Source organism: Podarcis cretensis, assembly GCF_951804945.1.
Source record: "Podarcis cretensis genome assembly, chromosome: Z".
Classification (NCBI taxonomy): Eukaryota; Metazoa; Chordata; class Lepidosauria; order Squamata; family Lacertidae; genus Podarcis; species Podarcis cretensis.
The window spans coordinates 18,979,339-18,995,501 of NC_137184.1; the positions used below are offsets into that span (position 1 = coordinate 18,979,339).

Here is a 16,163-nt window from a genome sequence, read left to right on the forward strand (position 1 = left end):
TACTTGCACTCAGGACATTCCGGGGCAGTTGGAAGAGTCTGTTGCGGAAGCAGGATGAAGTCAGTTGGAAGCCAAAGAGAGAAGGAAAGAGGCTTGTCAGCTGGTGACCGTCCCCTGGTTAACTACTAACTAACAAAACCTTGCCAGCATTATTGAGCAGACATTATTCACTGGTTGGTTCTTATTTATTTCCAGATTCTTGGATCCCCTCTCTCTATGTCTCTTCGCCATGGGTAACGTACAACTGTTTCCTGGCATGGGCAGAAGACGAAAGGCCCCACAGAAACACACACAGGCACACTGACTGCATTTGTTTGTACAGAACCTGTCCAACAGCCAGCTAGGAATAGAATTAATGCCTCTCGCCCACCCCATCACAAGGTGGCTCTAAAAGAGAGCAAGGGCTCAAGGTTGCCCTTGCGGGAGGAAACAGGAAACATCAAGAAAGGCATTACAAAACTCATAGCTACTGCAAAGCACCCCAGTGCAAAGGGCAGGGGAAAACACCAACACCGTACCCCCATCTAAGGGCGGGAAGGGTTTGGCCACCCCCTCTCCCCAAACACACTTTTACTCACTAGTCAGGGATCCTGCACACAGCTCTGTCTCAGGGTCAAACCCAGCATGAGAACAGGGCAAGGCAGCAGGACTGGCAGCTGGTTTCAGCTGGTTTCAATGAGTATTGGTGGCAGCGCGGAGCAACCCCGCTCTCTGGGCCTCAGTTTTCTTTTGCAACCCTTCGGCGTAAGTGGTGAGTGGCACTCTCGCTCTGTTCCTTCAGGAGGCTGCTGGGATCATCCAGGAGTCATCCCAAGGGGTTTGGAGGGTCTTCTTCAGCAGGCTGGGATGGCAGAAAATAAGCTGATGCCCAACATGGTCTGTGGCATGAAGGAGCAGCTACACACACACACACACACACACACACACACACACACACACCACACACATAGAGCTTGCTGGCCATAGCAGCACAGGGGCCTAACCAACTAAACTGCAAGCCAAAGCATACATCTAGGAGCCAGGAGTTTACCTGCACTTCTTGCTGCAGCGCACATGCCTCCAACTCTGAGCAAAGGTGTGCTCCACAAGCCTTTATGCCTAAGGGATGAAAGAGGCTCTTCCTCGCCTATTGCCTCAGCTGGTTAACCCTTCCTCTGACTTCAGTTTAGCAAGGCAGCTAGTCCCAAAGGATCCCTTTCACACTGCTGCCTCCCTACGGAGCTTATTTGATAAGGCCTGGGTAGTTTACTGAACTGGACCTGTGCCCCAAAAGATGGACCTATTATTTAGCTCGCAAAAGTGCAGCTCCTCTTCTTTCAGAATGGGAGCGTGAGCCAGGAATGCAGGAACGTGCTGAAGGATTGAAGGCAGGCACTGGGGGTCCCGCAAATCATCTGTTTTGCAGTGGCAGTTTCCAAAATCTTTTGAGAGCTAATGTCGTCAGGTTACCTTTAGGACTGTCATTTGACTAAATAAATCTTAGGAGGGATTCCCTTGTCTGAGTTTCTGTTTGATTAATTGATCAGTTAGTCAACCCTGAAGCCAAAAGCATTCACTTGTTGTTGTTTTTCTTTTTCTTTCTAGATGATGGGTCTCTGGGTGTGGCAGAAGGCATCACCTGGTAAGAAACATCCTCTCTGGGGGACACATGCCACTCTTAAGAATCATAGAGTTGGAAGAGATCATGAGGAGCATCTAGTCCAATCCCCTGCAGTGAAGGAATCTTTTGTCCCATTTTGGGCTCGAACCCATGAACCAGGGATTAATATTCTCATGCTCTACCAAGCTATCTCTTGCATAAAATTATCACTGCAAACCATCTGTAATTGTTGCAAATAGGCATGTGTTTGTCCATATATATGTGTGTGTATACGGTAAATACACACATGCATACCATATTTGTTTCTCCCTTTTCCTCAAAGGAGCTCAAGGTGGAGCATGCGGCTTCCCACTCCCTATTTTATCTTCATGACACCCTGTGAGGTGGGTTAGGCTAAGGGATTGTGCTTCACAGATATTGCTCCTTTCTTGGACACAGGTGCCCCTGAAGGCAGCCCAGTTGCTTCCAGGGGAAGGAAGACCACAGCCCACTGTGATACAGTGGTACCTCTAGATACGGACGGGATCCGTTCCGGAGCCCCGTTTGCATCTAGAGGTAAACGTAACTAGCGACAGCACGTCTGCGCATGCGCGCATCGCTTTTCGCCGCTTCTGCGCATCCGCGTGACATCATTTTGAGTATCTGTGCATGCGCAAGCAGCGAAACCTGGAAGTAACGCACTCCGTTACTTCCCGGTTGCCACGGAGTGCAACTCGAATGCGCTCAACTTGAAGCGTATTCAACCCGAGGTATGACTGTATTCGCTTTACTCTGGTGGTCTGGAACTCAACCTGCATTTATGTGGTAGACTCAGAGCCCAGTGCCAAGTCTGCTGGAGGAAGACCCCTACCCCCACCTCCATCTTCTTCCTCTCCCCAGGGCTTGCTGTTTGCTGCAAAGGAGATCCTCAATCTGCTTCTGGGGGGGCACTTTGTATGTGCGGCGGATGGCAGAGGAATCCTAAGCTGGAGCAGCAGTAGCTGCCCTCTGGTTGCCACTCCTTTGAAGCATGCCTCTGGCCTCCTGGTGCTCTTCTGTTGCAAAACACACTCCCGAACACACAACAACCCTCCTCTCCTGGGGAAAGATGAAAGTGAACGGCAGTGGCAGCTCAGGCAAAATGCCAGCTGAAGGAAGGGCAGCATGAGAATGTTAAACATGCTTGTTGCTTCCCAGATTGGCTGAATAAACAGAGGGGATTACAGAGGGGAAACTGAGGCATGCACCAGGCAGCTCACTCAGGGAGGACAAGTATGTTGTTTCAAGGCATGACAAGCAGCTCATCTTTAGGCCTCCCTTGCACTCCCACTTCTGTTCAGGTGGCTGCCAACCTACCTACCTAAAAGGAGCATGGTCTCTTCTCCCCCCATTCTCTCCCAGCTTCTGTGCTTCTTTTTCCCATAGAAATCCAGCTTCCCTTTGGCTGGATTGTTCCCAGCAGAATCACAGGAAGTGGGGGCACAACACCCCCAGTGCTGTTCTCACTTTGCCTGATGTAAGCGACAGTCAGAGACTTACTGGAGAGTCCACCGTGCCCCCTCAAGCAGCCACCTTGCGCTACTCATGTCTTCTCTGAAATGTGCATCCTTTGGCAACAAATAAACACACTGCCCCAATGGTTAGTGAGGTGGGCTCTGTCAGTCCAGGGGGCAGAGCAAATGGCCAAGGCTCTTCATGGTGGGAGGGGCCAGAAAGGCAGAAACAAAAAATGGACAATCCTCTCCCAACCCGGGGATGCAAGAAGTGGGGTCCACCATGTATAGGTAAGAGAAAACCCTTGTGCTTTTTTGCCTTGTGCATCAGTGACCAGGAGTTAGGGATGAGCATTGAGGTGGCCACATTCACTGATGATGCCAGTTTGCTCAGGGTGGGAGAAGTTGCAAAAACATCTCTCCAGGCTAGGTGAACAGGGAGATAAGGAGAGATAAGGAGAGCCGTCTAGGCCAGCATCCTGTTCTCACAGTGGCCTTAACAGATGTCTGTGGAAAACCAGGGAGAAGAATGTGAGCACAAGAGCCTTCTCCCCTCCTGTGGTTTCCAGCAACTGGGGTTCAGTGTAAAGAGACCAGAGTCACCATGCCTGGCCCAAATCCTGCCTGTATCTCTTCACTCCCATTTCCTCATGCCAAGATACCATTGTTCCACATAAGGACAGACCATGCCTGAAGCACTACCACCAACACTCTAGTTAAATCTGCCTGACTGGAACTCAAGAGAAAGCCCTTCCAATTCACACCTGTTCCCTTTCCAAGGCAAAGCAATGATAATCACACACACCCCAGCACTGATTCCTAAAAGTTTCCCCCATGTGTATGACCTGCCTCACACTGTCACAGCCTCTCTCTCCCTATGGATGGGATTCTACCCCCAAGATATAAAGGATGTTGCATTTATGGGGGAATCAACTTCATCAGACCATCTTGAAGAGCCAGTGGACTTTTGCAGCTTGCTTTTCTCTCATGTTATTTCATGCTCTGTTAATTATTTTGGCCACTGTCTCACTCCAAACTTTGAATCATTTTGCAAGGTTGCAGAGCTGCCCAATTTCCTTGCCAAGCATGCCCTGCTGTACTTTGTGGAGAGCTGGGAGGCTGAGGCATTTGTCTCTCCCTCTGATGCCAATGACTGTGGGCACAATAGGAACCCAAGGAAGAAACAGACCTTCTTCCAACACCACCCCTCCTTTTCATCACTCACACACACAGAGAGAGAGACAGAGGCAGAAGCTCTTTACCATAAATTTTATTCGAATTTTAGGACACCCAAACTGTTACATACAGGCCCACTGACCAGGAAACCATCAGAGCACTAAGGAGAACTTGGCATGCGCTGAAGGACCCTGAGAAGCCTTGGAGAAACCCTGGGGTTGTGACCTTCCCAGGGACTGTTTGGCTCAGTCCTACTCCTGTACTTCTATCAGAAGCTGGCCACAAATACTGCCCACTGCTTTAAGTCTATTTTACTATAGGATCTGAAGTCCTGAGACTCTCCAATGATCTCTTTCTACCCTTCTTGTTCCGTTCCCATCAACCCTCCTGCAGGTGAGAACCTGATCCTTCTCCTTCACTCCCCAACCCTGCCTTAATGGTAACTAGCATTAAGAAGCACACCAACCCACACTTACCCCGAAGCCATCATCTTAAGCCAACTCAACATCCCTTGTATCGGTGAAATCCCATCATCATAACTGCAGCTAGAGCTGCCTTGGACCCCTCCCTAAAGAAAGTATATCACATCATGCCTGGATGAATCACACATATGAAGCCATATTCAAAAGAAAGGTGAGTCCCGACTAAGGAGTAGCTGCCCTCTGGAGGACCCCCAGCCCTGCCCAGTTTCTGGCCTTCCTCCTTCTGCACACACAAGGCACATCCCCTCCAGCCCATTTCCCTTTTGGCTGCAACCCAAAACAAGGAAGCCCCAGGACACCTAGGCAAGTGTTCAGTGAAAACTAACAAGCACAAGGTTGACTGCTGGCAGCAGGGTATCTTCCTCATCTTTTGTGCCAAAGCCACATGTTGAGAAGGCAGGAAGAGGCCAGCACAGAGTAGAACAGCAGCTCCTTCTGGTGCCAGCCCATACGCTGCTTCTCCAGGCGCTGAAGCCGCCCTGCGATCTTCATCAGCTACAGCCCAGAGAAGAAAAGAGCAACAGAGAGGAGGTCAGCCTCAGGTTGCTATGCGAAACAGAGGCCATTGAGGGAAAAGCCTTGCTGGGGAAGGACACAGTGAGAGGGAAAAGCCTCACCAGAGGGAAGGGCAACAACACTCAAAGCCCATCCACCGGAACAAGAGGGCAAGCACAATCCCATGCAGGGGAACAAGAAAAATATGTCACTTACTGTGCTTCCCCTCCCCCCCCCACTACCTGCTGATGGACCAGATCACTGATGGGGGCACCAGGCTGAGAACATGCAATAGCCTTGTTAAAATGCCTGCACTGTCTGCCCACCTAAACTGAACCAGGCTCAAGGTCCTGTGTGCCTGAACCCTTCCATTCTAGCCCATCATTGGCAGGAGCGTCATTCTCTGAGTTGGTGAGGCTCTTTTGGCAACAGAGAAAAACTCAGCTGTTACTGTCTTTGGCCCAGTTCTGTGGAACACCCTGCCACTTTTAAATGCCTGCTGAAAATGTCTCTATTCTGTCAAGCTTATGCAGGCAGTTAAGAAGACATCTTCCCACAGCATCTGATTTCCACTTCTAAGTCTAATATAGTGTCATGTATAATCGCTGTAAGCGGCCCTGGTATATTTTTTTAAAATAAAAAACAAAAACGAATAGCAGCATATAAATATTTTCACAAATAAATAAACCATCACCTGCTTCTTCATTGCCAGAGCCTCTGTAGTGCCGAAGTCCTCCGGAGAGCCCTCTGAGGCCACACTTTTTTGCAGGGAACTAAAAGGTGGGAGGAGAAAACAAGAGCTTGAGAGAAAATATGGGGACAGCTGATGAGGTGCAGCTGCATAAGAGGTTTTGAAGGGGTGAGAGAGACATGATGAGTCCCCAAAGCTAGGCCAGCCCAAGACATTTTGTTCAGGTGAGATGACACCACCCCGTGCCACAGAAGATGCACAAGCTGAATTCGGCTTAAACATTGCTGGAGTGACAGGCTCCACCACCACACCTGAGAGCAGCAGGAGAAGCCAAGGAGGTGCAAAGCAGGTCACACAGACAGCACACTTAGCTCTCCCCTCCGACACCTCTCTGTTTCCTTGCTGACCACTGCCAGTCAGTGCCAGTTCTCTGACCGATGCAGTAGTGTGGCCACGTGACACCTGCTAGCCACTTCTCTGCCTACTCATGAGAAGAGCCCTGCCAGGTCAAGTCAAAGGGGACCCACCTAGTCCAGCCTCCTCTCAGTGGCCAACCAGATGCCACAATGGGAAACCAGCAAGTAGGAGCTGAGCACAAAAGCCCTCCTGTGGTTTGCAGCAGCTGGCATCTGGAAGCACCACTGCCTCTGACCGTGAAGGCCGAGACATCAGATAGAGATCTCCTCTGGTTAAATGTCTCCATGAGTTTTGAAGCTTTGCTGGTTCTAATGCAGAGGAAGCCTCCCCCTGTAGCATAGGATGGTTCTCTGGATGGATGGATGGATGGATGGATGGATGGATGGATGGATACAGCTCTCCCAGTATGCATTTGGAAAGGGTGATGATGCAAGTCAGTCCAGGCCAACTAGAAGGAGCATCACTGCTGGCATCCAGATTGCCATGGCTGCTGCCTACAACCTGCCTTCTGAGCTCACTGCTTCATTCTGCCTAGGGCACAAAGGCTGTCAAGGCCAGAAGGCAGAACAACCACTCTCTGGTTTCCTCAGCCTTCCTTCCTTCCCCTCCTTTACCTGCACAAGTGTGCCAGTAGCAGACCTTGGGGTCTCAAATCTCAGGTGACCTGTGCAACGCCAGAATTTGGCGCTCCCTACTGCCTCTCACCTTCCATCCTACATTATAGTTGTGGTGCCCCTGTGGCCCCCACCCCAGGCTCTGCACCCAGTATGACTGAACCAGTTGGTTATATCGTTACTCATCTCCTTGACATCTGATGGGAGGGTGCTCCACAGGGTGGGTGCCACTACTAAGGAGGTCCTATGCATATAAATAATAAAATTATTTATTACTATTTATTTATCTTGCCTAAGCCCCCACCTTCTCCCCGAGGGCCTAAGTTTTTAACGTTTGGTGTTTTTTAGTGTTTTGGTATTTTGCTGGAAGCTGCGCAGAGTGGCTAGGGCAACCCAGTCAGATGGGTGGCATATAAATAATAAAATTATAACACCGATTGTGTGGGCCCAGAGACAACCCACAGGTAGCCCGTCAGGTAGGGGGACCTCTTTAAGAAACAAGGGACAAGATCCACCTATCCACCCATTGTACAAATAGTGCACAAGAAGCTCCCGAATTTATCACCAAAGCTTTTCTGAACTGCCCAAGGGATTCATCTTCATGATTTCAACTGGGGTTCACTCGTGAGGTCAAGTCCAAGAAGCCAAAGGGAGAGGGGGGGATATTTCCAGGCCTGAGTTGGCAAAACTCCATGACCCTCTTTCTGGCCCTCCCCACAGGGTCAAATAAATACAAAATAAAAGCCCCCCAAGTGTGAAAATGTGCTGAAGCTGCAGCATACACATGGGTTGCAGCCCCCCAATCACCTTTTAGTGGAGTTTTGGGATCCTACCTTGGGTCTGAAGGCAAAGTTCTACCCACAAAACTCTTACAATCCCCAGGACAATGGTCTCTTCGTCACCAACTCCAACAATGCTGGAGCTGGCCATGCAGATGTGGAACCCAGGAAAGCAGAGCATAGACTGGGCTGTGAGAATGGACATGCCACCAGGGCAAGAAAGAGAGGCCCAGCCAGCTGGAAGCACCCACTGCCAACCAGAGGCGCAGCTGGTGCACCATACAACCCTCCTGCTTCGCACACATCCCAGCCAGCTGCATGCTGCCCTGAGCAAAGCCGGAGAGAATCACCTGCATTGGGCTTGGCCAGGCTTGCAAAACAGCTGGAACATCTGGTGCCCCAGGAACCACAGCACCTGAAGGACATTCTGCAGGGAGTAGATCCTTCCCTCCAAAGGGAACGGAGGAAGCTGGGGGGTGGAGGAGGCAGGGGGCGGTGCACTCGGCTTCTGCCTGCAGGGGCACAGGGAGACAACCGAGTGGTCACTTCCTCTGGCACCAGAAGGGAACATCCTGGCCTCCAGAGCAGCCACAACCTGCACCTCGGTCAGAATAGGCTCTGCCAGCACCTGCTTTGCCTTGGCACAGCTACCCCAGAAGATGCCACCACCTCCACTGAACATGCCAGGAGCCCTTGGCATGTGTCTGGGGAGACAGGCAGGCTCCCACCTGGGAGGATGGATGAGCAAGGGAGAGAGGCTGCAAATGCCCCTAAAGCCCAACACCCCACCCCTGCCCACCCCACAAGGGCAGCAGGACACTCAAGAAGGACCTAACCAAAGCCACTCTGCAGCTTTCCCTTACCTGTCTTGCCTCTGGTCGAGAGTTCCCAAGCCCCGGTGAGGATTCTTCGCCAGCGCCCTCTCCTTTCTGGCCCTGCTTTGATGTGCCTGGGTGAGGGGGCAAGAGTCAAAGCTCCAGCTGGGGGGCTAAAGGCAGGACCCCTTTTCTCCAAAAATGGTTGCCCTTAGGCAACATGGACCATGGGCAGTCACTCCAGGTGCACTTGGAGCCCAGTAGGACAGAGCAGCCTGGCAGGGCACACTATTCCCTAGTGCTGCCACAAAAGGCAACACCGCTGGTCACCATCCCTAAGCAGTGCCACCAGGTCCCTTTGGGGGGCCCCCATGGCACATCCACCATGTCACACCAGCCAGCACTGCCAAAGGGTCTGTGCGGCAGACACACAATATAAATCCACACACTAGGGTCTACCATCCCTGCTTAAACCACTTTGCAACCCCACCTACCCCTTTGCCCTCCCCTCCTAACCAATCCCCCCTCCTGTCTCCCTACAGCTTTCCCTTAGCCCCACTTCCTTTTAAAGGAGGGGGAAGCGGCTCCACAGAGCACCTTGCTAAATCTCTGCATGAAGTGCCTCCCTCCCCCCATTAAAACCTGTTGCAGGTGCCCCCCGTTAAAAGGCTTACCTGGCCCTGCCTGTTGTTCCTCACACTGCAGTTGCGTGAAGGGAGATTCTCTCCTCAGAGACCCACCTATGCAGGGGTTGGGAACCCCCACCCCATGGGTCAATCTTGGCCTTACAGGGTTTCAAATATAGCCCAAGTGGACATTCCCCATGAGTCATGCCCACCTGCCTTGCACCTGACATCATATATAAGGTGAGGTGAGGGGCAGAGAGAGATGGGACGTCAAGCAACAAATGAGAGCCTCAAAGTGGGAGAGCTGATGGGCTGAGGAGCCAAAGTCTGCTGGCTGGCTGCACATGGTTCTTTGAAGTCCCAACTATGGGACTTGGAAGCACCTGGTGCTATTGTGACTTCGGGTGGTTGACAGGTGGCCCATGAGACTAGATCCTGACAACTCCACCCCATGGCTCCTTGGGGACCTTCTTGCATCCCTCCCAAAACTGTGGCTATTGCCTCAATCTGTCCTGAGCACAGTACCAGCCGTTTGCGCCTTGGGGATCCAGGTCCAGAGATGAAGGTGAGGAAGGGGTGCTCTCCGTAAATGGCTGGCTGGATGGCTGGCTCCAGCAGAGGCTCCTCAAGAATTGGGGGCTGGTGCGACAGCTGGCTAAGGAAGTGAGGCTGGACAGCAGCATTCGTTGTCATTTCTACAGAGGAAGGAAGAGATGAGAGAGGGATGGGGAAGGACCTCCATCTGCCCTGCAAGGCAGCTGATGGCAGGCTGTCCACATAGCCCCACAGATGGAATACCACTCTGTACAATCTCCCTGCAGGGACCAAAAAGGGCTTTTATCCAGAATCTGGTGCTGGTCTCCACCACCTTGCTCCATACACCTGAGGTTTTCTTGGCAGATGCAGGAATACAGGCAGGCATTTTGATACTGATGGGATTTTGTGGGTTGTGCTGTGAAAAGCTTGCCTCTGTAGACAGCATGATTCCCACAATCACCCCCTTGTCTGCATGGACCCAGGGACATCTTCACCTTTGAGCTTCAGCACCAAGTGCTTTTGCCTTCAGACCTTACCCTACACCAGAGGGGTAGTGTTTTCAGCCCAGGGGGCATGTTCCCTTCCAGGAGTGGGTTGGCCAAAGGGTGTGTGGGACCACACACACACACACACACACACACACACACACACCACTCTCCATCCAGGCAAGCAAGAAGACTTGTCATCTTAGTTCAAAGGCACCTTCCAACCAGGAGGGATGCAGAGAAGGGCAGGCAGGAGTTGTGGCCTGGGGAGGGGTGTGGCCTGCAGAGACTGTCCCCTAAGGGCCAGGTAAAGCTTTGGTGCATTCAGTTCCCGGAGTCTGGGGTTCCCCATCCCTGCTCTATACAATACCCCAGTGCACAGATGCTGCACAGAAGGGTTCTATCTCATCCACCATCTCACTCCCTAGTGTACAGCAGGCACTTCTCCCTACCTGCCACAAGGATCCTGTCAGGGATGTGCATCTGGTAGGATGGGGGGCAGTCCTTCGGGGTCGCCCCCTGCAGGTCTCCTGCACTGGGGTCCTCTGCCACCTTCAGTCGGCTGGGGACCTGCATCCTTTTGTTGATGGCTTCGGTGAAGCCCAGGTCGCAGGAAGCCTTCTCCAGCTGCATGCTCCAAATGGGCCACATCTGTTCTCTCTTCCTTAGCCCCAGGGGTCAAGGCGGTGGGGGGCAGTTACACTTATGGAGCACGACACCTCCTTCCTGCTAAAAAATTAAAAGGAGAAACCAAGATTAATCCCTTCAGAAGGACTGGGTGTTCCTATGCATTGGGCAGGGAATCTCACTGACCACATATCTCCTGCTCCTGCAGGCAAAAAAAAAGCCTATTCAGCGACTACCTTTAAGTGCTCTCGAAGAGATGCTCTCCAGGCTTCACATATGCCTTGGGGGGCTGCTCCTCTCCCTAAAATGGATGTTCGACATGGATGTGAATCCACAGATGGCATATTCTGCCCATGGCTATCGTGGCTCTTGCAGAGAAGAGAGAGAGAGAAAATGGAGGGGGAAGGAAGTTGCATATGCTCCTTCTATGGTCTGAGTCTCTGCCTCTCCTCAATACAGCTCAGTGGTTGCATACCTCTAATCTTACTAGCTAGCAGCATGCCTTGTTGGATTTGACTGCAATCTTCCACAAGCAATGCATACCCAGGACATTGGAGCTGCAGCTCTGAATTTATTGCATTTAGAACCCACTTTTCCTCCAAGGAGCTCAAGGTGACATATGTAGTTCCACTCCTCTACCCCTTCCATTTTATGCTCACAACAACCTTGTAAGGTGGGTCACTGGTCCCAATGTCACCCAATGAAGTTCATATGGCCAAGTGCGGATTTGAACTCTGGTCTCTTCCATGTTCTAGACCAAACACTCTAACCGTTACATCACCACTCTCCTTTATCTATCAAGCTTCACATGGTTTGGGCCCAGCCTTTGCTCAGGCGTCTTGGACCCCAACTTCCATCAGCCAGCATGGCCAATGGTCGGAGAGGACAACAGCAGTTGCTGGACACTAGGTTGTTCCCGATCTTTAAGAAAATCAGAAAAGCCCTGTGGCTGCATCAGGCTGAAGGGACCCCCTATTTAGCTCAGCATCCTGTTCTTACAGTGGCCAGTCAGATGCTGCTTATTTCATTATGGCCCCTTCTCTCAAAGGCTGGAGCAGGTGACCAGTGCATCCACCTCCCCCCCCCCCTTGCTCACCTTGCTCTCTCGGACCCTTTGCTCAGGGTGCTTTGGATGGTCAGGCCTGAGGTTTTAGGAAGGGTTTTTTTTCCCTTCCAGGAACTTCACTAGAAGCTTTGTTTATGCACTGCTTTTAATAATGCAAACAACCACAAGGCTTGACATGTTAAACAGAGTAAGCTTCAGGGTCAGTTGTGCAGACTGGCAGAAATACTCGCCCAAATTACATTTGCTTGGTAAATAAAAATAAAGAAATTTTAAACCCACAGCTTTGTTCTTTTTATGGGTGCACTGAGAAGGAAGGAGCTCCAAGGCTTTTTCCATCAGAGAGGATGAGAGACAAAAATTCAGGTCAGAAGCCTCCACCAGCCTCCTAAAAGCTAGCATCTCCGCTGGAGCCCCTGTGGGGCCTCAGCACCACCACCAATCAGCCCTCCACCCAAGGGCTCCTGCAGCACCCACTTCTCCTAACCCAGCCTCAACGTGAATGATGCTCATTCATTCAGCCTGAAACCCCTTCAAGGCTTCTGCTGAGGATATTAGCAGCTCAGGCTGGGCTGCCCTTATGGGCCCTGCGCTCAACGCTTGAGCAAGCTCCCCCTGAATTGTCTACCCTTGTCATATGCAGGGAGCCCAGAAAGAGAAACTCCCCTACAAAAGGGAGCAAGAAATAAGATGAATAATACAGCCCAAGGCTTTTGTACAGATGCAAAAGGAAGCAAGCAAGTACATAAGGAAAGAGCTCTTCTAGCCCCCTCTGGTGGGCTGATGGGAGATTGCAACAGGTGGGAGATACTGTAAGCAGGGTGGGGGGCCAGAGACAGATTTAGGGGATTCCAACTGGTGCTGTCCCACTGGGCGTGGAGCCCTGGGTGCGCTGCAGCAATGATGTACAATGGAGACCCCAAGGTCCGCCATTGGGGGGGGGGGGTAGGCTAGTCAAATTAATAGTGGATAAATCTGCCTATGAACTGCCCTGAGACCTGTGGGAATAGGAAAGTATATTAAACAAACAAACAAACAAACAAACAACTCTCTTCAGCATCAGAGGCAGGATGCTGGGGGACTGCAGCAGGAGAGGGCTGCAAATGTCAATCAGGCTTTCCGCAGACTGAGTTTTGCCACAATCCAGTCGTTTTCCCAGGAAAAGCAGTGGGGCAAACAGAAAACTGCTTGGACCCATGCTTTCTAGGCACTAGACAAGCGGAAGTGTGGCTAAACATTAATAATACTACATCCCCCAAAAAGGTCTATTGATGTTTGTTTTTAATTATTTTCCTTTTAGTTTGCTTTCAACTTACCATACGTTTTTACTATAAACCAGTGTGATACATTTTTAAGACAATGGCATGTAAATATTATTTATAAATAAATAAGAATCCAACTACCAGGCTCTTGTGCTGTTTAACAACAGCAATAAGGTTTGAGAGCAATAAAGAGAGTATGAAGATCACCTGGCTCTTCTGGTGAGGGCTACCAACCCACAGGCCTCTATTATACCTCTATTCATCTCAGTGAAGGCAAATGCAGGTGGGCTTGTTCCTTCCTGCATCAAGGGCACAGCCTCTTCCAAGCCTTGGGTCACCTTACTGGCAGAGAAAAGCTGGTGAACCTGTGGCAAAGGGCTGGCATGGAGCAACAGGCAGTCTTTCTCTGCCCTCAGGAGTTCACAATACAGCTCTTTGCCAAGGCACAAGGGAACCTAGGTATCAATCAACCCAACAAGGTAAGTCACGCAAGCAAAGCAATTTCTCCAATGTCTGCCAAAAACAAGAGGACATAAGAAGAGCCTGGATATAAGTGGATCAGGCCAAAGGGAGCCCAGCTAGTCCAGCCTCCTGTTCATACAGTGGCTAACCTGATGCCCCAGTGGGAAGTCTTCTACAAGCAGGACTCTGAGTGCAACAGCAGCACTCTCCCTACCTGTGGCTTCTAGTAAATGGCTTTCAGAAGCGTCCCTACCTCTGACCATGGTTCAAGAAGAGGATGTCCTTTTGAGCATCCTCAAACTCCTATGGCTGCTGGCCTATGTGGCTTTTCCAGGAGTTGTGTAATCTCTACAGACTAGCACCCCTGAGCCACACCCAACTACAGGCTGGTGGAGAAAAGCAGCAAAGACTGGAGCCCCCAGGGGAGGGGAGAGCAGGGAGGGATTACTGCTGGCACAAATCTAAGCGGGCCCCACTGGCTGGGATGCAGAGTCCGTATGTTTTGCTTTAGAGAGATGGGATCACAACGAGCTATAACAGAACACAATTTGTTTCTGTCTCCAAAAACTGGTTCTGAATCTCAGTTGCTGGAAACTACAAGAGAGAGAAGAGTGCTCTTATGCTCAAATTCTGCTTGTGAACTTCCCATAATGGGCATCTGGTTGGCCCCTATGAGAACAGGATGCTGTGCCACTGATGTGCCACTGATCCAACAGGGTCTTATGGAAGACTCTTATGCTCTTATGGAACCTCCTTGTCCAGAGGGAGTCTATATGGATTGCTAAATTCATAGGAGGGATGCGGGTGGCACTGTGGATTGAACCACAGAGCCTAGGACTTGCCAATCAGAAGGTCGGCAGTTCGAATCCCCGCAACGGGGTGAGCTCCCGTTGCTCAGTCCCTGCTCCTGCCAACCTAGCAGTTCGAAAGCACGTCAAAGTGCAAGTAGATAAATAGGTACCGCTCTGGCGGGAAGGTAAACGGCATTTCCGTGCGCTGCTCTGGTTCGCCAGAAGTGGCTTAGTCATGCTGGCCATATGACCCGGAAGCTGTACGCTGGCTCCCTCAGCCAATAAAGCAAGATGAGCACTGCAACCCCAGAGTTGGTCATGACTGAACCTAATGGTCAGGGGTCCCTTTACCTTTACCTTTAAGTTCATAGGGGCCTTTGACTATTGTGAGAATAGGATCCTGGACTAGAGATGGGTCCCTTTTTGCCTTATCCCACAGATGCTCTCCTAATGTTCTTCTGTTGTGTCCTGAGAAAGACTTCTGGGCTTGGCTGTTTCCTTGCCAGCAGGGGAAAGAGGCTTTGCCGATGTGCTGAAACAACTTCGCAGCACAAAAAAAAAGCCAGGAAAGCTTTTACAAAAAGAGGGGGAGAGAGATACAGAGATAACTAAATCCACCACCTCCAACCAGAATGAACCTGAGACGTGATGAGGAACACGCAGGAAGCCCATCCAGGTGCGCCAGCGTTCTTCGCGCTCGAGGTAACAAAGAAACTTCCGTAGCTAGGAGCAGTCTACCGGAAGCAGTAGGGAAGGCCCACTGGCCCACTAGCCCCACCCCCACCCCGGGTTTGAACCAGAGGAGACCTTCAGAGTTTTGTTTGACAACGCTCGGCCGCTCCAGGAGAGCTCGCAAAGCTAAAGGCTCCTCGCCAGCAACGCCTCGGCAGCGAGCGGCAGCACTCAGCACATGCTCAGAGGCGCCTCCCACCTCGATATTTGCCTCGGCCTCCCGCCAGAGGGCGAGAGCAGATGCCGGAGGGGCTTGGCCTGCTTGCTGCTTCCCTCTCTTCTCTTTTTTCTTTCTTTATCTTTTTCCCCTTTTCTTAACGGGACTTTTTTTGACGCACCTGCTGCTGCTGCTGCCACCGCGGCCAAGCATCCGTCGCCCGTGACGTCGCTCCGCGCCGCGATTGGCTGGGCGCTTACCCGCGCCCCCTGCTCCAGCAGGCTGGCCTGGGCCGGCCGAGCCCGAAATAGCCATGCCCGGGCCGGGTCACTGCAGGCCAAGCGAGCCGCGCGCTCAGAGCCAAGCAACACAACAGGGAGGACGTCTGCAGGCAAGCAGGCAGTCAGTCCACAGGCGAGGTTTCTCTCCCCGTTGCTGGGGGAGCTGCTTCACCTGTTGATTTCTGCCTGCCGAGCCACAATAGGCTCCGCCCTCCACGAGGCAGGGCTGAGCCGAGCCGCTGTGGGATATTGAAACCTGGCAGAGAATTGGCATTCACGTGCATCTGTTCCCTAATAGCCCTTGTTACTCTAAAAGGAGCCACGGGGAATCTCCTCCTGCTAAGATCCGCCGCTGCTTCGGGCGGGAGTAGAGAGGCATTCTAGCTATACTGTACTCAGGCGCAATATTGTCTCTCGAATATTCACTGGCATGGAATGCAAATCAAGCCCTGGGCAGGATACCGGTTTGTGTGTGTTCCTAGGAAGATGCCCCAATCCCAGGGCACGGGGTGGGGGCTCTAGCTGCCTCAGCAAAGCGCCTGCTCTACCACTGAGCCGAGGCCCCTTACAATTCGGCTCTTCTCCGTACGTTTGCCTGC

The 16,163-nt window shown here is 51.6% G+C and overlaps 1 protein-coding gene and 1 long non-coding RNA gene across 7 annotated transcripts; one reads left to right on the forward strand and one right to left on the reverse strand.

The window, feature by feature from the left end:
• Positions 1 to 25: 25 nt before the first annotated feature.
• LOC307207551 lies at positions 26 to 1,836 on the forward strand. Its single transcript, XR_013834711.1, has 2 exons — positions 26 to 173; positions 1,585 to 1,836. It is a non-coding gene; the product is annotated as an uncharacterized lncRNA (long non-coding RNA).
• Positions 1,837 to 4,326: 2,490 nt separating this feature from the next.
• LOC307207504 (mitochondrial fission factor-like) lies at positions 4,327 to 15,750 on the reverse strand. Of its 6 annotated transcripts, XM_079961464.1 has the most exons (7): positions 15,465 to 15,750; positions 10,642 to 10,918; positions 9,693 to 9,862; positions 8,590 to 8,675; positions 8,077 to 8,238; positions 5,920 to 5,998; positions 4,959 to 5,225 (listed from the first exon to the last, which is right to left on the reverse strand). In XM_079961464.1, exons 2-7 carry the CDS (start codon positions 10,838 to 10,840, stop codon positions 5,094 to 5,096), a joined length of 828 nt encoding a protein of 275 aa, XP_079817590.1. In that variant the 5' UTR covers positions 10,841 to 10,918; positions 15,465 to 15,750; the 3' UTR covers positions 4,959 to 5,093. The 6 variants fall into 6 exon arrangements, with proteins under 6 accessions (XP_079817586.1, XP_079817588.1, XP_079817587.1 ...); XM_079961460.1 differs by lacking the exon at positions 8,590 to 8,675 and having other exon boundaries at positions 4,327 to 5,225; positions 15,465 to 15,743; XM_079961462.1 differs by lacking the exons at positions 8,590 to 8,675; positions 15,465 to 15,750 and adding an exon at positions 15,326 to 15,346 and having other exon boundaries at positions 4,327 to 5,225.
• Between the last annotated feature and the right edge of the window lie 413 nt (positions 15,751 to 16,163).

Coding starts and splice junctions, on each gene's coding strand:
- LOC307207504 (XM_079961460.1), bottom strand. CDS start 10,840: ATGTGGCCCATTTGGAGCATGCAGCTGGAGAAGGCTTCCTGCGACCTG. Junction 8,239..9,692: donor CCCCAAGGCGCAAACGGCTG/GTACTGTGCTCA, acceptor GTGCCCCTGCAG/GCAGAAGCCGAGTGCACCGC. Junction 5,226..5,919: donor CTCTGGCAATGAAGAAGCAG/GTGATGGTTTAT, acceptor TCTGGGCTGTAG/CTGATGAAGATCGCAGGGCG.